Here is a 21,432-nt window from a genome sequence, read left to right on the forward strand (position 1 = left end):
GGTTGTGTTTCTTTTGTCCTGAGAAAATCAATTTGTTTCTAAGATATTTTAATTTGATTGCTGTATTTTACAGAAAGATTTTATTTACAAACATAACATGCTTCAATGTTTATATGTTTCTAATCTTAACGTGTTACAGTGTTACCATTTAACAAATGTACGATGTGCAGAAGAGTTATCAAAGTAGATCAATCCCTCTGAAATTCCGTTTGTAGTTACAGAATCCTGGTTCAACTCTGATGTCATCCACAGCAATGTCACCTTCTCTGCCAGAACCAATAACAGCCTCCAGCACCAACTGCAAAAAATGTTTTATGCTTATTAGAAAGTGTAGAGAATGGTAGAACATTGGACAGAATTGGTAGAGTGTAGGACAGGATTGACAAAATGTCAGAGAATTGGCAGACTATCAGACAGAATTGGTGAAATATAGGACAGACTTTGTAGTGCAGATCATAACTGGTAAAGCTTTGGAGAGAATATAACATTTAGTTAGGCTATTTATGTTGTCCTGTTGAGATCAACTTTGTTCTATCCTCCTCCCAAGGTCTATAAAATAAATATCAGGCAAAATAACTGGACAATGAAACTGACCACATATCCTCTTGTCTTAATAATGTATGACTTTGTGTTTGTTAGAAATTATTTTGACCATTAAGCGGTAAGAGAACAGATAGAATCAGTTGAGCACTTTTTATGGTTTTAGTCGCATCTCTTTATATAATTTGAATTAAAATTCCACCAACATTGACTCTTCAAAGTCGACATAAAAATACTAGTCATACACTTGGGTTGATTTAATATAACTTTCTCCTGATATTTATGGTCTTTATATAAATCTTAAAAGAGTTAGGGAAGTGTTCTACTCTTTATAATGATGCTGAACTCTTTAAGAAGCAAAAGGTAAAGATTCTTCACAACCAAAATATTCAAAGCAGTTACAATATATGAATCTGTTGGTGGGCAGGCATGACTGTGGTTAAGAAATATGCTTTCCTATCATGGTTTTGGATTCAGTTGACAGATACTAGAAGACCCTGTTGTGTGCTTGTGTGTATATGTGTATGTGTCTTCTGTTGAAGAGCGTAGGTTCGTAACGTAAAAGACTTTCTCACCTTCCCAAACGTCAAACTAATACACGTGCTTATTGTTTATACATCTGTCTTTGTCTCTAGTTTTTCTGTAAATTTCAACTATATATATATAAAATATTTTTTGAAAATCCAAAACAATGTGAGTCATAAGAAATTACACAATGTTTGTACTTTATCTTCCATTTCGATATTTGTGGTAGGACCCCTTCTTTAGGAAATCAGAGATTCGGTGTTGCAAGTAAGCTTTTCTTTGTAGTGAGTAAATGGAAAGCTGCTTTGAATGCACAGGATAGCACTGCTATAATAACCAATAAACTGCATGTAGTTTGGTTCTGTTATTTATATGTGGTTGGTCTTGCTAATGATGATGGTTTCTTTTTGTTGTGGCGAGAGTCGTTGACACTCCATGCGGGATTGGAAGAACGGACTAGCCGAACTCTTATAAAAAGTAGCACACTGGTCGAGATGAGAGAAGCAGTAGAAGTCGTTGAGATAGTCGAGAGTTTGTATTTATTGGAGTATCGTGTTTAGTGGTGCACCTGAGTATCGTGTTTTGTGGTGCACCTGAGCACTGTATACAATAATTTCATTATATTATAGTGGAGTAATTTGAAGTATGTCTTTTGGAGACAGTTGTGTCTATCCCCGCTTTGTGATATCTGTATACCCAACGTATAGAAGGATAAAAAATGGCAACGAGTATATCTACTTATAAAAGTGGCGACGAGTTTATTCAAAGCTTACGTCGGACCTTAACATTTTTCTTTTGATACAAAATCGAAGAAAAATTAGTGAACATGGAAGGCTTATTAGCTTACGTGGTTGCAGTTGCAACAGCAACAACAGTTTCAGCTGCAATTACGAACAGAAAAACCAAGAACTCCCATTACTATTGAAAAAGATAACAACTCTGTGAACTTCCTAGACGTTAACTTTAATCTTACTACTTCCCCCTATAAGCCTTACCATAAACCTAACAACAATATCACGTACAGAAACGCTCAAAGCAACCATCTTTATAACACTATAAAAAAACCTGACCACTAACATAGAAAGAAGAATTAATCTATTATCATCAACGAAGACATTTTTAACAAACATAAAGACTACTATAATCTAGCTCTTAAGAAGGCAGGAAATTAAGTACAATAAAAACGACAGCATCAATACTAAAAATACCAAAATTTATCTTGATATGAACCACATAGATAATATTAGTGAACCTAAGTCACCTGATGAATTAGTATACCCCGACAAACATAAAAAAAAACTCAATAATAGTCATCAACACAACTTTAACAGTAAACACGGAATTCACAACTACAATAAACATACTAATAAACTTAATCAATACGAGCACCATAACCAAAACTTTAATGAAAGAAAAAAAATATAAATTTTAGCAATTCCTACCTTACTTACCACACTAGTACTAATATTAATAAACCCAAGAATACTGACAACAAACACTAAAAATGCTTAATTATAGATAAAAATAAGAATATCAAACCAATAAACATAAAAATGAAAATAATCTTATCTCGCCCAATCCCTCTAATAATACAAATAACCACAGAAATCATATTAATATAGATAGGAATGAAGTAGCAAAAAAGAAACCAACACCATATTTGAGACTAGATGATCCCCCAAACATAACCCTCTACTTGGATCATAATGCCTTTTGCCAAACATCTAAAATTTAATTTTATTAGATCCATTAAAAATATAATTAATAGAAACTTTAAAAACTCCTAATATGCAAAAGTATTTAATAATAAAAAAATCAGATTTGGGTTTTCAGTCTCTCCAAACATTTTTAGGATTATCTCTTCTTTTAACCATATGAAACTGGAACCATTCTATAATAAATAAATATACCTAGCAACTCCAATAATCCTATAACTAACAACTACTACTATGATAACAACCAAAACTCCATTATCCATAATAAATATAGACATAATGCCATAGTACTACCCATTAATTTAAATTGTAATTGTAGAGACCCAAATACTTGTGAAGTAGATAGAAGTTGCAAAATGAAAGAAGTAGTATACCAAGTAACTATTATTACTCATAACTCCTCTAAACATACATACGTTGGTTGCCCAAAAAATTCTATAAAATCAAGAGTTAATAATCATAAATCTTCCTTTAGGGACCCTAGAAAAGAGAATAGCACAGGTTTATCTAAAAAAAATTTGGCGCTTCAAAAGAAACAATATTGATTACTCAGTCTCTTGGAAAATCCTATCTTTTGCCCCCTCTTAAAGATATAATAATAAAATTTGTAGGTTACGTTTGGAAGAAAGCGACAATATAATGAGAATGAATGGCTATCTGGTTAATACTAGGGATGAAAAAGTTCTCATGTAAACACATGACCAAATTCCTTTTTATTCATCTTAAATAATTCTTCCCTCCCCACTAACTTGAATTTTTAAAAACATTTTCTTTTTTAAACATCTCTATTTAAAAAAAATATCTCTAGATATATTATCTCTTTCTATAGAATTCCATTACTCATCATATCCTCTTCACACCACTATATCTTACACTATATTGATATATATATTTTTTTATTTAACTCTTCCCTCTAATAATTGCATGACCCACCATATATTGGGCTAACACTTTCTCAAATCTCCCTACACCCCCTTTCTCTCCATATATCTGATTTTTATATCTTTCCTTAGTATATAATATACCTATCTTTTTTGTAATCTATTTTATTTGCATATGTCCCTCCACTTACCTATTTTAGTAACTATATTTTGCCGAAGAAACCAGGTGAGATTTGTTTCGATGAAACAAATTTTTTTTTATCGAAAATGTTCAACGAAGGAAGTTCCCCGTTCAATACTAGCTGGCAATGTTTAAATTTGGTCAAAAAAGATGAAGATTTCATCATCTATACCGGAGTGGTTAACAGAAAGTGTGAGAAATTCAAATTGAATGAGTTGACCCTGGACTTGTTGAAGGCTTTAATTTTTGTTCAAGGGCTTACTGCAAACAAAGATGCAGATATACGTTTCGGGTATTAACAAAATTAGAACGGGGACAAAATTTAACTCTACAAGCAGTAGCAGAAGAATGTCAGAGGATTATAAATCTACGACATGATGCAGATTAAATTGAAGAGAAAGATAACCCTCATATCCATGCGTGTCAACTGGTATTGGATAAGAAAGAAATGTCGAGACCGAATCAATGTCATGGGTGCGGTGGTCTACATTTTAAAAGTAACTGTCCGTTTAAAAATATAAAATACTTCAAGTATGTAAGATAGGCCATTAAAAAAATCACACTGTAAAATAAAACCTAAAAAACGGTTCAACAAAAAATCACGTGAACAGGCTATCGGTGACAATAAATATGAACGAGCCTCAAAAGAGAATTTGTGTATGTAAAAATTAATAACATAAACGTAAAGTAACAATTGGATATGGGCAGCTATATTTTGATAATTAACACAGATACACGGGAAAAAAATCAGGAGACCTAGATTAAATGAAACTTCGAAAATTGCATGTGGTGTTTCAGGAAAAAATTATATTTTAAGGGCGAATTGATAAATATCATTTCATCTCGTGAAAAAACCTTAAAAGCCAAAGTTTTTAAATAATACTACAAATTTATTCGGAACTGACTGGATGGAATTATTTAACTTACAGGACATCTAAATAAAAACGAACTGTACCGTTCGCAGAGTTAGAACAGATAAACTTAGAGTTAGAAAAACTAGAAAAAATTGGAGTTATCCAAAAAGTGGAATAATGGTCAATGGGTAGCATCGACTGTGTACATTAAGAAAAAGAACAATAAAATCAGAGGGTGAGCTGATTTTTCCTCTTTTTTAAACAAATGTCTTAAAACGTACCACTATCCGCCACCTACCCCAGAGGGTATTTTTGTGAAATTAAACGGTGGCACGATATTTTCTAAATTGGATCTCTCTGACGCGTACCTACAAATGAGAGTAAACAATGAATGCTCTAAATATCTAACAATTAACACACATAAAGGAATGTATAAATAGAACAGGTTACCATTTGTTTTAAAAGTCTCACCAGCGATTTTTCAACAGATTATGGATGCAATTATAGCGGACTCTGAATTCGCAATTCCATATCTGGATGATTTACTCATTAAAAGCGAATCCGTGGATCAACATATAGAGTACTAAAATATGTGATCGAAAAAATTAATGATTACGGCTTTACTTTGAGTGAAGAAAAGTGTTCATTTTTTTTTTTACTGAAAATAAAATATTTAGGACAAATTATTGACAGAAATGGACGTCGACCAGATTCGTCGATGACAGATGCAATTAAAAATATGCCCCCTCCGACAAATATTGCGACCTTACAAGCATTTTTGGGATTGGGAAATTATTACCAAAATTATATACTGAATATACATAAGGTGAGGATTCCACTAAATAAACTGCTAAAAAAGATGTGAAATGGAATTGGTTGGAAAATTATCAAAGGGCGTCTGGCGAAATTAAAAAAATTATTAACATTTGATTTGTTGTTAGTACACTTCTGAGTACGGTATAGGAGCAGTAATGCTACATAAGTATAAAGATGGTAACTTGAAGGCGGTGGTTTATGCTTCACGTCCTCTAATATCAGCAGAGAAAAATTATAGCCAAATGGAAAAAGAATCTGTAAAGATTATTTTTGCCATAAAAAATTCACAAATTTTTACACGATAGAAGTTTTGATCATCGTCCGTTATTATCAATATTCGGGTTAAAGAAAGGAATCCCTACGCATACTGAAAGGTTGCAACGCTGGGGTACGATATTATTAAACTATTTGATTTCAAGATGGAGTATATACCATTCAAGAAATTAGGTCACTCTAATTGTCTATCAAGACTGATTTCAAAAAATGCTGCACCATTTGAAAAAAACGTGACTGCTGCTTTGCGAGCGGAAAATGAAATTAAAAATGTTTTGTATAACATCATTCGTGAACTGCTAGTTACTTTACAAGACATAAAATTAAAATCGGAAAACGATAAATTTATTTTTTTTTAAATGTAAGAAATATTGACGGCTAAAGGAGATAAAAAATATGTGCAACACAAAGGCGAACCATTTCTCAATGTGTGACAATGTGTTGATGCCCGCACAAAGAGTCGTAGTGCCAGCCACATTACAAAAGTGATTATTAATGGAATCTCATATTGGTCACCCAGGGATTTCGAAAATGAAATCATTAATGAGAAGTTATGTACATTTGCCAACAATGGACTGTGAAATTTAAGAATCAATAAAATCATGCAGAGGGTGTGCCTTAGCTGCAAAAGCGCCTGCCACTAAATGACAACTGTGGCCAAAAACAGGTGTTCCATGGGCCAGATTGCATGTTTATTATGCAGGTTCACTTAAGGGTGTCATATTACCTCGTTGTGGTGGACAGCTTTTCTAAGTGATCAGAAGTGCATAAATATAAAAAGCCAACATCTATGGTCACAAGCTTTTTACATGAATTGTTTGCCAGGTAAGGTTTTTTCAGATACCATTGTGTCTGACAAGGGAACTCAATTTACGTCAGACGAGTTCAGAAAATTTTGAAAAATTGTGAAAAATCAAGTGACAGTGATAGTTTAAATTGACACAGATGTTGCCTGAAAATTTTTACATTGGACATTATTATTACCTGCCTGTGTTGTCACCAAAGGCTGGGTGTATAGAGAACAGCTGGGATATTTGGAAAGTGAATGGTAAACAAAGAAATCAACGATATGTATTATGAAAACAGAACATTAACAAAGTTGCTATGACATTCTGTATGGAAGGAACAGCATCAGTCATTTAAACAACTGTTGTAGCACTGTAAATTTAATGGGTTGTTAAATTACAATTTATAGTTAGATGTTCCAACATGGTTATAGCTTATTGAGATTTGACATTGAAAACTAAGTCTTCACTACTAGATATAATTTACTGGGATTTTACTAGCTGAAGTTGCTAGTTGAAATTGCTGGTTCCATTGATACGTAGGACAATCAGCTCCTACCTTAGCTCAGTTGACCTCACTAAATAGGAATCATAAGGTAGTACAGCTCATCTCTAAGCAAAAAGCATTCTATCAAAATCAGTGTTTCACCAAACTTCTGTTTCTTCCCATGAGTGCTGCTGTAGCTAGGATGTGATATATACCAGACATACTTCCTCTAGGTACACTTTAAAACTAATAGTGGTCTGTATCAGATGGTACCTGCTCTGGGTACCCTATAGAAAAATGAGTGGTTAGTGTCTAGACTTTCCCTGGCTAGCCAGACGGGCTGTATCAGACATACTTTCCCTGGGCATACTATAGGACAGTGGATGAGCTTTATTAGCTGTTACTTCTCATGGGTACACAAGAAATAAGGGTTAGTGAATACATCACCGAAATATTATTTTACAGATGGATGCCCTTCCTGTTGCTACAATCTCTGATCCCTTTGTGAACATCACATCCATAAAATAACTAAAACATGAGATTTTGTCTTCCTACACAGAAAACACAAGAAAGTTCAAGTGCAACCCCCATCAAACTATAAAAATATTTATTATGTACTTATTAAGTTGGCGTTTGGAAGGGCATCTAGCTGTAGAAACTATGCCAAATCAGACTGGAATCTGGTACAGCCCCCTCATTTTACCAGCCCTGGTCAAACTGTCCAATCCATGCCAACATGAACAATGGACGTTAAATGAGGATGATGATGATATTAGAAGTAGTGTAGCCTTTACATCTATATGGTCCTTTTTGGTATGTTCTGCTTACCAAAAAGGACATTAAAGATGACAAGTCCTGTGTTTGTTCAATATGTTTTACATCCATTCATGGGTCAAAACAATAAAGGCAAGAATGCACAACAATCATTTGCAAAGTATGACATGGTAGCTTATTCTATAACTTCTATTGTAGGTAATAAAGTATCAGTTCTCCTACCCTTGACTCACCTTTGATGAGTAGAAGGGGAAAGGGTTGAACTATCAGTAGTTTGGTAGTGAATTGGATCAACATAAAATGATGTGTTACCTAGTCCATGAATTGAGTCAATGACTTTAGGATTGTGAACCTAACTCCATAAAATTTGGCCGCAAACTTTCACTGAAACAAAAACACCAGTTATATATAATAAGGATAGAATTGAAGTGGTCAACTGTATGCTTCCCACAGAAAGCCATAGTTACCTGAAATGGGGATCTGGCTTGAAATTCAACGTCACTTTTGTGCCATTCATCTCCCTGTATTCCTCTCTTGCTAAACAATACTTCTGTTTGGTGCCTATCAAAGAACTGTGCTCGTAGAGTCAACATGCCTACTGTATAGCCAGCCATGTGGTAAGAGAGTTTGATACAATATAAATTAGTTGGTATACGTTGTGAAGTGAGCCGTGTCACTCTATTCTCATGTCCATTAGCTTCAGCAAAGATGTAATAGCCTGGCATAAAAAGATATATTTCAATGGGCAATTGATTTAATAAAATGTATTTAAGTTGATTATATATTCTGAAATTAAATTTAAATGGTAAAAACCAATAAAAGAATCTGTACCTCATCATGTGAATATTTTTGAAAAAAAAACTAATTATAGCAATTGATGAGAATCCATGCAGAATAGTGAGAATCCAAACAATAATATATTTATTCATTCTTAATACATTCTAGCCGATTCAAATGTGATTAATATTTGAACAATTTGTTTGCTGATTCCTATAAACAAAGGCTTGTACTGTTAGATTCATCGATTTGGTGGAATACCTTGGGCTGAAGAGGCACACAAGGTCAAAATACAGAAGTATCTCAAAGTCTTTACACCTACAAATCATGTATGAGATGGTATCAAAAAGTTTCTGGACTAATTTTGTAGCACACCAACAAACGTCAGTACCCGGTTCCATACAAAGTGAGAGCTAGCAATGACTTCCATGAGGCAGTGTGCCAAGTGACATCTCTGTGTTTACTTCACAAGCTGTGAAATTAGTGTTTTGGGGATCACATGTATGCTGTAGTCTGCAATTTTTGTCATGGACAGAAAGTTGAAACAAAGAGCTAGCATGAAATTTTGTGTTAAACTTGGGAAGTCTGCTATGGAGACATCGAGCATGCTTCGACAAGCTTATGGTGATGAGGCAATGGATTGTACATAATGTTTCGAGTGGTATAGGTGCTTTGAAAGGAGAAGAACGTCCCTGAAAGATGATGAGCAATCTGGAAGACCTGCTACAAGTGTCACCCCTGGAAAGTTTATCAGCTTGTGCAAGAAGATCGTCAGACAACAATCAATGTCATTTGGAAGCGTTTAAGGGAGGACATTTGGGGAAAGTGACCAGATTTGTGGAGCACAAAGAATTGGATTCCTCACGATGACAATGCACTCTATCACCGAGCTCTCCTCATTCATGAGTTTCTCATCAAAAACAACATAGTATTACTTCCACACCTGCCCTATTCGCCAGGCTTCCATTTCTTCCCCAAGAAAAAAATGAAGCTCAAAGATCGCAGTTTCAACATTTGTTGAGATTGAGAGTGAATCACAGAAGGACCTCACCCTGCTTATGGAAAATGACTTGCAGGCTGGATTCCAAAAGTGACAGGAATGCTGGGACCAGAGTATTGCTGTACAAGGTGACTATTTTGAAGGAGATAATGTTAAAACTTAGGTAAATAAGTTATTTTTTATTAAACCTAACTAGTCTTGGAACTTTTTGATATCTCCTCGTATGTTCATCATCTTTATCATCATCATTATCATCCTCCTCCTCCTCATCATCATTTAACGTTTGTTGTTCATGCTGGCATGGTTTGGATGGTTTAGCCAGAGCTGGTAAGCCAGATAGCAATACCAGGCTCCAGTTTGATTTGACATGGTTTCTACAGTTGGATGCCCTTCCTAATTCCAACCACTTTACAGAGTGTGTTGGGTGCTTTTACATGGGCGTTTTTATGTGGCTCAGCACAGGTGCTTTTATGTGGCATCACAAGTGTGCTTTTACATGGCACCATACTGGTTCTTTTACGTGGTATCTCATGAGTACTTTTATATGACACCACATGGGCACTTTTACTCAGTGCTGCCATGAGTGCTTTTTATGTGGCACCGGCACAGGACTCTTGCTGGCCTATCCTCTCCACCAGGGAGACTGGACTTAACATTCTGCTGTGGAGCACAGGTCCTCTTGAGTACATGGTGCCAGGCATCTCAGTCCTTTGTCATCTTGCCCAAAGAGTTCAGCATCCTGCGGTCATTCTTCATTACTTCGAGTGTTATAATCACAAGCTGTCTAAACTATTGTTTCTCAAACGATTTTTAACCTAAGGACCCCTTTGATTTCTGTTTTATTCAATGTTTAAAAATCCATATCATATTTTTGTGATTAAACATTATTGGGAATTGTATTAAAAATTGTTAAAATATTTTGTGTATTGTAGAAGTATAACTGATTTATTGCAAATATATTTTAATAACAAAATCTTATGTGGACCCTCAAGGACCATATGGATACTGGTTGAGAACCACTGGTCCAAACAGAGGAAGTGTTCTCTGATGATGAAAAATAGCAGTGATCAAATATTCACATTTGAATCTACAAGAATGTATTAAGAATGAATACATACTTTATTAATTATAATAACATTTCTGATTGCCACAAAGTTATTTTCACTGTTTCAATTGACAAAAACAAAATATCTCCTGTTTTAGAAGAGCAGAAAAGGGAGGTCACTACTTGTAAACTGTTCAGGTTTCTCCACACTGGTGTGACTATCACCTTCACTGCACCAAATTGATGAGATGAGTATGATGTGTCTATAACCTTTACAGTCCTACCTTGGTCAGTTTGTTACAGTGGTGTGCCTATGATCTTCACAGTCCCACATTGGTCAGACTGGTATGAAGTGACCATCACCTTCACAGCCCTACACTGGTCAGACTTATACAACTAATACCTATTCTGAATGGGGAATATGAATTTGTGGTTTGGTCTCAATTCTTGCATCTGAGTAGATTCTTATAAAGGTTCCCCAGGACCAAGTAGTGGTGTTAAACTGGGTGGCTAAATATAATTGATACTGTTACTGACCAGCAGTTTTATAAGTTCTTATAATACAGCAACACTTTTTACTCTTTTACTTGTTTCAGTCATTTGACTGTGGCCATGCTGGAGCACTGCCTTTGGTCGAGCGAATCAACCCCAGGACTTATTCTTTGGAAGCCTAGTACTTATTCTATCGGTCTCTTTTGCTGAACCACTAAGTTACGGGGACATAAACACACCAGCATCGGTTGCCAAGTGATGTTGGTGGGGGGGGGGGGACAAACACAGACACACAAACACACATGTATAGATATAGATATATATGATGGGCTTCTTTCAGTTTCCATCTACCAAATCCACTCACAAGGCTTTGGTCGGCCCAAGGCTAAAGTAGAAGACACTTGCCCAAGGTGGCACACAGTGGAACTGAACCCAGAACCATGTGGCTGGTAAGCAAGCTACTTACCACACAGCCACACCATGTTCATATTTTAAAATTTTATTGTTCTATGGCACATTTACTGAATGGGTGAATTGCTATATAGTTACTTGGCCCACCAGAAATAGCAGTCAAAAATCTCTTAAATCACACAGACACATTAGATATGGCTGATTAAAAAAAGAGTGGATGGTCATAGCCAGAATAACTTTGTTCAACTGCTCAATTAGGGATGACATAGAAGTTAGGAAGAAAGAGGAGGAAATGAAGGAGACCATTACTCACCAAGACCATTAGTATTATCTCCACTGGGGCCAGTGAATGCAGTTGGAGTCGAACCTTTGAAGACTTTCCAGTCAAAATCATCATCTGTATTTTGTTTCCAAGAACAAATGTTCTGTTGTTCAAAGTTGCAGTCCCACTTTGTATGTCCTGACATTGAAATATAAGCTCATTAGTTTAGATTATTGGTTACAATGTCAATAACGATGATGGTGGTGGTGATGATGATGATGATGATGATGATGATGATGATATAACAATAATAGCAATTTTGAGGTGGGGGATTAATCAATACCACCAACCCTGGTACTTGACAGGTATTTTTTTTATCAGTTCTGAAAAGATGAAGAGCAAAGTTGAGAGAAAAATGTGAGAGGGAGAGTGGAGGGAAATATACCATGGGTGGGGAAAGGGAGTGTTGGGAAGATGGGTTGTGAGAGGGTTTTCAAGGGGGAGAGATTGTGTGTGGGAGGGGGAAGGATCATAAAGGACATGCCTTAATGGCTTCAAATAAAAGCAGTGTGAGGTAAACAAACAAATAAAAAAAAAACATACCAGCAGAGCAGGCACTTCAAAAATAATGAAAGCAAATTTTACCAACAGCTGAGCAATGAAGAGGAACATCAGGGGAATGATGTGTCAGATGCTGAAGTAGCAAGGAACTTATAGTCAGAATTCTTGAGAAAAGAAGTTCAACATAATATGGAAGCAGACTAGTTCTACCCGAAAAGCTCTACCTGCGACGATTTCATCTCAATCGAAGGAGAGGAGCTTTCTCCATCCGGGTTGCGGATCTGTGGAACAAGCTGCCAGACGAGATGGTGAAGATGCCGACGACTGCTTTGTTCAAAGCCTCCCTTGACCTCAAGTGGCCTGAACTCTTTACATGAACACCATCCTGTACTTAACTCCATGTCCCCCTACATGGCCTTGCTATTTGCTTTTGAGCCAAATTAACTAACTAACTAACTAACTAACTAACTAACTAGTTATGGAAACTTAGAAGTGAAATGGAAGCCAGAACAAAACAAGAAAATATAACAATTACAGATACGAGGATTAGACTGGGTGCATGAGCAGGGAGTCCACATGAGGGCAAAATTCACCTCCTTGTACCTTGAGGGTATGCTCTGGCACATTGCTACCACCTCTCTCTCTCTCCTCTTTCCCCCCTCTTTCTCCCTCCCTCAGACTGGGGGTAACCATGTATATCCTTTACAGTAAAACACCTGTTTCCCCTCATAGTTTAACTTCTCATCAACTAGTAAAAAAACACCTCCACAATACTACTCCCCCCCCCAGTTGATGGATCTTTGTCTTGTAAGTTACTTCATGACCTCGGTGGTGCTGGTGCTATGTAAAAAGCACCCTGTACATTCAGTAAAGTGGTTGGCATTAGGAAGAGCATCCAGCCATAGAAACCATGTCAAAGAAGATAGCACAGTCGTCTAGCTTGCCAGCCCCTGTCAAACCATTCAACCCATACATGTTTGTTCCTTCTCGAGCCATGCCTAGCTCATAAGGGCCGGTTTCCCGGTTTCTAGGCATATAGGTTCCCCACCAGGATGGGACGCCGGTCCATCGCAGGTGAGCTGCAAGATGCAGAAGGAAAGAGTGAGAGAAAGTTGTGGCGGAAGAGTCAGCAGAAGTTTCGTTATTACCTCCTGCTGGAGCCGTGTGGAGCTTAGGTGTTTCGCTCATAAACACACACATCGTCCGGTCTGAGATTCGAACCTGCAATCCCTCGACCGCAAGTCCACTGCTCTAACCACTAGGCCATGTACCTCCACAACCCATGCATGCATAGAAGACAGATGTTAGATGATGATGATCACAGATAAGAAAGTGGAAAAGACAGTTAAGAAAGTACCAAACTGGAAAGCCAATGGACTAGATGGTGTTCAGGGATTCTTGCTAGATATCTTCTGAGTATCCACAGTCATATACAATACAATCTTTTCACATTGTTGGCAAAGACTAATATATAACTTTAGATATATCTATATTATACGTTTCAGGAGTTATAGTGATGATGATGATAATGATGATGACTACAACTACTACTACGACAACGACGATGACGACGATGATGACAACAATGATGATGATGATGATTGATAATAAAAATCTGTTTAAGAGTGCTTGGGACGTTTAAGCAGAAGGGAATTTAGGGCACTGTTCTGAAAAATATTAACATTGATGAATTATCAATATAATTAACATATTCATTAATGAAAGTGTATCGTTTTTGTTTCATATAATTAATATACGCCAAATGTATACACTAAATATTTAGTACTAAATGTGCTTGACCCAACAAAATGTTGGGGCGAGCTCAAATGAACCTTAACTATAATTCCAACACCTCGATTTTTTTCAATTTTTAATTTCCATTAACTTTCTTAAACTTCATAAAAAGTGCATATACTTTATGTTAAAATATTCATTGTATTATAACCTTTAGTTTCATATAAGTTTTATAGTATAATAATTATAATGGTTTCAAATTTTGCCACAAGGACAGCAGTTTTGGGGCAGGAGATGAGTCGATTACATCGACCCCAATGTTCAACTGGTACTTATTTTATCGACCCCAAAAGGATGAAAGGTAAAGTTAACCTAAGCAAAATTTGAACTCAGAATGTAGCAGCAGGCAAGATATCTCTAAGCATTTTGTCTGGTGTGCTAATGATTCTGCCAGCTCACCACCTTAATAATTATAGTAGTAATATCTTTTCTAACATTATGTTCTAACAAAATGTTCAAACTTTAAATTTTTCTGAAAAAAATTGTTGTTTTACAGAAAAAGGTTTAATAAAATGTTGAGCCTTTAAAAGATAGAAACTAGAATAAAAAAAAAATTTATTTGACATTTTATTGCACTTTTTGAAAAGAATAATAGTTTTAATAATAAATGCTTCTCTTCATTCTCTTGCTTTTCTTTTTCTCTCCTCTGTCCCATTTTTCAATCCTTTCTCCTCATCTGGGTCATCATCCTTCTTCCCAGACCTATCTCTCTTTCATGTTTCTTCTCTCTCATTTTTCATTTCCTTTTCTCTTCTTTATTCCATCATTTTACCTTCTTCTATCTATCCTCTTCAATTAACTCATCATGCTTCTTCCTGGACCTACCGTTGTTTCATGTTTCTCCTCTCCTCCTCCTATCATTTTTCTCCTTTCCTTAATCCCCACCAAATGTTTCTGCTTGTGTTTCTAAAAGAAATTATATAGTTAATCTTCATTTGTTAATAAAAGGGGACTGAACTAAATGCCAATTAAATTTTTTTTACTTTTTGATTCTAGTTTCTAATTTTTGAAGGCTCAACATTCTATTAAATCTTTTTCTGTAAAACAACAATTTTTTTAGAAAAATTTAAAGTTTGAAAATTTTGACAATCCCTTTTCCTGTAAAACAGGAAATTTTTTCCATCTAAATTAATGATTGATTAGCTGTCACTTGTAAACAAAGCACAAGTTTCTTAATCTAGTGGCAGGAACAAATAGTTTATCATCAGTCACAATGGGAAATTTTATGTGCAGTCCTGCAAGTTGTTGAAACTCTACACTGATGAAACAGACCTTCCCATACAGGTATCCCAATTTACAATCAGTTTTACTGGGTCACTGGAAGGTACGGCCATAATAGAATATGTGTCAAGAATATAAACCACACCACACACTTCATTAGCTCAATGATAAATATCATTGCGTCTTGGCAAATAGGAGACAACTTTTGAAATGTTTTGGTCTATTCTGACCACCTCAGCAGTACCAAGAGTTCACTGTAGTTGTTGAAGTAGAGATGTAAGTATACAATATGGTATGTAAGTGTGAGGGAACAATTAATATATTTAAACATTTTTCACAGGAATGCTGTTTACATGGCAACTATAGTTAAGTCCATGTTAACATGTTTAATGGCATGAGCATAAACTTAGAAATAATTATGTGGTGAGAGTAAAATAATATCAGCTGAATGACTAGTGTTACTTCAATCATTAGTCAGGTTGTTCTCTCAATAGAAAAAACTTATGCAGTTAAAGAGGAAGTTATTTAATCAAAGTGCTTTAATTAGAATATATTAATTAAACACTTTACGCTTGTAATCGTTTCAACTTACCCCCACAACCGTAAAGAAGCTGAACTTTTTTAACATCAATAGGACTGATGTATTTTCTTTGTCCAATATAGGCATATGGGTATTTGGGTGATAGTGTTGGTGAATAAGGATCTTTGGCAAAAAAAGCAAAACCGTAATGCATTATGGATTGGTAATCATAAGGTAATCCTAAGTCATCTATGTAATCCACTGAATATTTTAGAAAATTCACACTGCGGTTCACCACTGGGTCTGAAAAGATAAAGAGTTGCTTTTAAATATTTATCATATCTACTGCCACTTACCCATAACTGTCAATTTTCTAATAAAGACAGTTGAGATAGATGATAATGATTTCAAATACAAAAGGCTTGACTGTTTGTAAGGACATAAAATATTTGTTTAATAGTCAATGTATATTAGAAAACATTTATTTTAGCAACTTGTAAGATTTCCAGAACCACCAGGAAATATAAATACTTCACTACTTCCCTGATATTGCATTGTCTTCATGTATAAACAATATACATCTTGAGATCACGATGCCCTTTAGAAATACTAGGCCCAACCTTCAGTTATCAAGGACACATCACTGTTTATTAAGTCAGTGGTGCCAAGCTCTGTATTCCTATTTGCCTCTCTAAACGCCACAAACATTTGGTATTTTAATCTGACAGAAACATCAACAAATAAATTAAGATAAAATATCTGCAATATAGAATATAATCGTTAGAGATATATTTCAGTTATTGTGGACTGTGTATTAAAAAAGAAAACATAACTTGTCTGTTTCTGTTGAGGCCACTGGAAGCTGCAAAAAAAAGATAAAAAGTGAAATGTCTAAGAGAAAGACTCAAGTAAAATGAGAAATATGTTGATCTCTTGTTTGATAAGGGGTAGATGTACACTACTGGAGTGGGAACCAGGTTGTAGATGATTGTTGATTAGACATATAGCAACTTGTTGTTGCTAGGTTAGTCCTTATCAAAAACATTCCGACCATAACCATTCCAATTTCTTTTCAGACATACCTTGGATTGTATTATTCAATGTGTCTTTAGTAATGAGTGTCAGCAGGAAGATTTAGCTGATATTTCTAGCTGTTCTAGTGTCTACATAGAACAAGGGTAGAGAGTTCTTCCTGCATTTGAAGAAACTATTCTCTAAAAACTCACCTCTAAGACTAGGTTTAAGCTAATCAGACATTAATATAAGTTGCCCTCAACATCATTAACTTTCTGATAGATCAAAGATGAAGTGAAACAACTATTATTGGTCAACTTTAAAAGGAAAGAAATTACTAGCAGACTTTCTATGGAAAATTATTTTAAAGTTAAAAGTTTAAAAAAAATATAGAAAACTGTTGATTTCCTAGTTTAATTAATTCTATTTATGTACAACAAAATAATGATTAATCTGTTTAAGGCACTCAAGAATTAATAGTGATTTTCTGAAACCTTAAATTGTAATTTAAAAAATCTGTGACACATCTAGACACTCCTTGTGGAGCACACAGATGCCTCTTGTGGCACATCTAGAGACAGTGGCCTATCATTTGGGAGTCAGTGTTTTAAGCCATAACAGAATTTTGAGTTTGATTATATGCAAATTGATGAAGTAATTGGCCCATTACTATTACAACTTATTTAACAGTCATCATTGGTGGCTCATTTGGGCAGTGGGTTGTTAGAATTGTTAGATCATCTAATAACATGTCTTGTGCTGTTTGTTATCATCTGATAAAACATGTCTTGTGTTATTTGTTAACTGAGGTTAACTTTGCCTTTCATCCTTCCTTGGTTACTAAAATAAAGTACCTGTCAAGTACTGAATACAGTTTAATTGTCTAATTCATTTCCTCTAAATTCAGTCCTTGTACCAAAGTAATTAAGTATGTAATTAACATATATTATGAGTAACTCTTTTACTTATATTAAACATTTTAAAGAAGTATCAGAATGGTTGGAAACAGTTCCTAGGGATAGTTAAATGGGAAGATATTTTTCACAGATGTAAATAGAACATGTGTGTCTTATTTGTAAAGATTTGCTTGTAGTCAATGAAAATGGACAATCTTGACCAGCATATTTGTCTAATCATTAGAAACTGTGTTTAGACAAAGTAGAATCCTTTAAAGAATTTTTATGCAAACACAAATATATTTTTGAAAGACATATCAATGAAAGCACTTCTGGTAGTAAGCTAGCTGTTAAATGTATGAGTTAAGTGTGTGTGTATAGTTGCTACAACATGGACTTGAACTTCAAAAAAGTCTAATTGTTTGAAGAAATTACTTTATCTTGGAGGACAGTGAATAAAAGATATGGCTTACATTGTATAAGTAACTTTGAAACAAACAGTATCAGGATTTATTGAATAACTGCAGATGAGACAACAGATACAGGAAGTATGGCAGAGTCGATTGTATTTACTATATCTGAATATATATCTGGTTATGGGATAAGGGCAAATTTTATAATACAAGAAGATTTAATTGCTTTAAATTTGATGTATGTGACTAGCAGTGAATATGTTTTCTAGAAGGAAATCAGCAATAAGTGAACTTAATTTACTCTACAAAAAATATCAGCCGCATCGCAGAAAGGACATGTGACTTTAATCAAGAAATTCAAGAACCATAAACTGGAGTCAAATATATCAATTGTGTGTTATCATGCTATTGATCAACGAAATGTCTATATAAATTCTCCCAAAATAAACAATGCAATTGAAGTAGTAACACAATGTTTTTATTTAATAAAAACAAGAGATTAAACAACAGAAAATTAAAAGAAATATTGAAGGACCTTCAAGTGGAATATAGGGATATAATGTTCGCCAGTTAAATAAAGAATGCACTCTAGTGAACTGAAAGATACAGTGAAACTACTTATAGATACTGAAAGCCACAAAAATGGTTGAATAATTTGGTAGTGTTGGTTGATATTGTACCACATAAATGGTTCAAGTTTGAAATGACTTGGTCTAAATAAGTTTATTAACTTCCTTCTTGTCCATAAAGCAGCTTTGGATCAAATTCTTTGTTTTCAATAGAACAAAACACTATGATATATTCCCACAATTCCTTATTTGCTTTGCTGGACGATATATAAATTAAAAGCAAATAATCAGTAGCATAGCAAATGGTAAATGTGTCTCAAACCTCAGATTTAGGGGCTGCAAGAATTTGAAGATTCATTGATACTCAAGGAAAATAAAGATATCAGGTGCAAGCATGGCTTGCTTCCTAATCAGATGATTCCAGGTTCAATTCCACAGCATGGCACCTTGAACAAGTGTCTTCTACTATAGCCCCAGGCCAGCCAAAGCCTTGTAAGTGGATTTGGTAGATAAAGTCTGAAAGAAGCCTCTGTGTGTGTGTAGTTGTGAGTTTCTCCCCCACCACTTGACAGTATTGTTGGTTTGTTTACATCTCTGGCTAAAGAGACAGATAGAATAAGTGCTATGAATATGTTCTGTTGTTGATTCATTCAGCTAAAACCCTTCATGGCAGTGCCCCAGCATGGTCATAGTGAATGGGTGTAACAAGTGAAAGGGAAAAGATAAGAGATATTTATGTTTTAGATCTGTGTTAATACTTCAAATATTTCCAGAGTCTATACTGTTACAGGGAGTACTCTTCACACCACAGAAATGTGTCTCCTGTTGATACGAGGTGGTATCAAAACGTTCCTAGATTAGTTCAGTTGTGCACCAATAGATGGCAGCACACAGTTCTGTTCACAGTAAAAGCTAGCAGTGAGACTCATGAGGCAGTGTGCAGAGTGACATCACTGTATTTACTTTGCAAGATATGAAATTTGTGTTTTTGCGATCATGTATATGCTGTAGTCTGCAATTTTGTCTTAGACAGGAACAAAGAGCCAACGTGAAATCTTGCGTTAAACTTGGGAAGTTTGCTACAGAGACATTGAGCATGCTTTGGCAAGCTTATGATGATGAGGCAATGGGTCGTACACTATGTTTTGAGTGACACAGGTGCTTCAAATGTGGAAGAACGTCCCTGGAAGATTTGCCACAAGTGTCACCTCTGGAAATGTGGTATTGTACATCGAGAATTTGTCCCCAGTGCCAGACCATCAATCAAGAGTTCTACTTTGACACTTTGAAGTGTTTGAGGGAGAACTTTCAGTGAAAGCGACTGGATCTGGAGAGCACGAAGAATTGGATTCTTCACGATGACAATGTACCCTATCACCCTGTCCTTGTGACCAAGGAAGGCCAAAATCATGTGATCTGGTGGTCTTGGCACTGGAGGTGGCAGGTTTTTATCTCCCAACTAACAATACAAACAAGAGTGCATTTTGTACCAAAAACCAATATGAGAGTTTCTCTCATGGTATCTACCACAATATAATTTGTTCTAAGAGAACATCCACATTTAAGTGGGGAGATAAATATTACCTCTTGGTACTAATACCGCCTCTGTCACTTATTTCTTTTATCTTTTACCTTTTACTTATTTCAGTCGTTAGACTATGGCCATAGTGGGGCACTGTCTTGAAGAATTTTAGTCAAATGAATCAACTCCAGTACTTGCTTTTTTTTTAACTGCACTTTTTGGATTATTGTGGTCCCTGTTAGTATACATGTTTTCATTCATGTACATTAACTACAACATTAGAGCGGTTTAGCTCTTATTTCTAGCAATGTAGGTGTTTCCTAATACCCTAGTCATATTTAGTGACATTTATAATTCTCCTTTTAGGTGTTACATTGCAAACTGCTGTCTATATTAATTTTATATATACACATTAGTGAATTGCTTACCGATCCAATTATTTGGATGATGGAAACATAAATACTAATGGTGAAGTGAGCCTGGAAAGAGCCGAACATTCGAGCTGTCTTGACTGATGAGGCAATGGAGATTGCCAGAACTGATGCATCAGTATTAAGAATTCTTCATCAGCACTTTTCAGACAGTTATGGTCTCTGTTAGTATATATGTTTTCATTCATGTGCATTAACTACAGCATTAGTGTGGTCTAGCTCTTATTTCTTGCAATGTATGTGTTTCCTAACATCCTAGTCACGTTTAGTGACGTTTATATATATATATATATATATATATATATATATATATATTATATATATATATATATATACATATACACATGACAGGTTCCTTTCAGTTTCCATCTACCAACTCCACTCACAAGGCTTTGGTTGGCCCAAGCTATAGTAGAAGACACTTGCCCAAGTTGCCTCAAAGTGAGACACAAACCTGTGGGAAGCAAGCTTTTTACCACTCAGCCACACCTGCACCTTATATATCTTTTTTATAACTCTTATGATTCTTCTCACTCTACCATAATCAATAATGAATGGTAAATGTATCTCAAAGATCAGATTTATAAAAACTTCAATAATACGGAAAAAGAGGGTTAGTAGTTTGGCAACTACATAACTCGAACATAACCAGGAGATAATATTTGATCTTTTT

At 35.2% G+C, this 21,432-nt stretch overlaps 1 protein-coding gene across 1 annotated transcript in view; it reads right to left on the bottom strand.

Annotated features, from left to right (window-relative positions):
- Window positions 1-46: 46 nt before the first annotated feature.
- Window positions 47-21,432, bottom strand: part of LOC118764515 (meprin A subunit beta-like) — a 58,970-nt gene continuing 37,584 nt past the window's right edge. The window contains exons 10-13 of the mRNA XM_036505291.1: window positions 15,987-16,217; window positions 11,870-12,016; window positions 8,299-8,549; window positions 47-298 (exon numbers count right to left, since the gene is read on the bottom strand). Coding sequence (XP_036361184.1) covers window positions 179-298; window positions 8,299-8,549; window positions 11,870-12,016; window positions 15,987-16,217 — 749 coding nt within the window. The 3' untranslated portion in view covers window positions 47-178. The remainder of the gene's footprint in view (window positions 299-8,298; window positions 8,550-11,869; window positions 12,017-15,986; window positions 16,218-21,432) is intronic.

This window comes from Octopus sinensis, linkage group LG8, assembly GCF_006345805.1.
Source record: "Octopus sinensis linkage group LG8, ASM634580v1, whole genome shotgun sequence".
Lineage (NCBI taxonomy): Eukaryota > Metazoa > Mollusca > Cephalopoda > Octopoda > Octopodidae > Octopus > Octopus sinensis.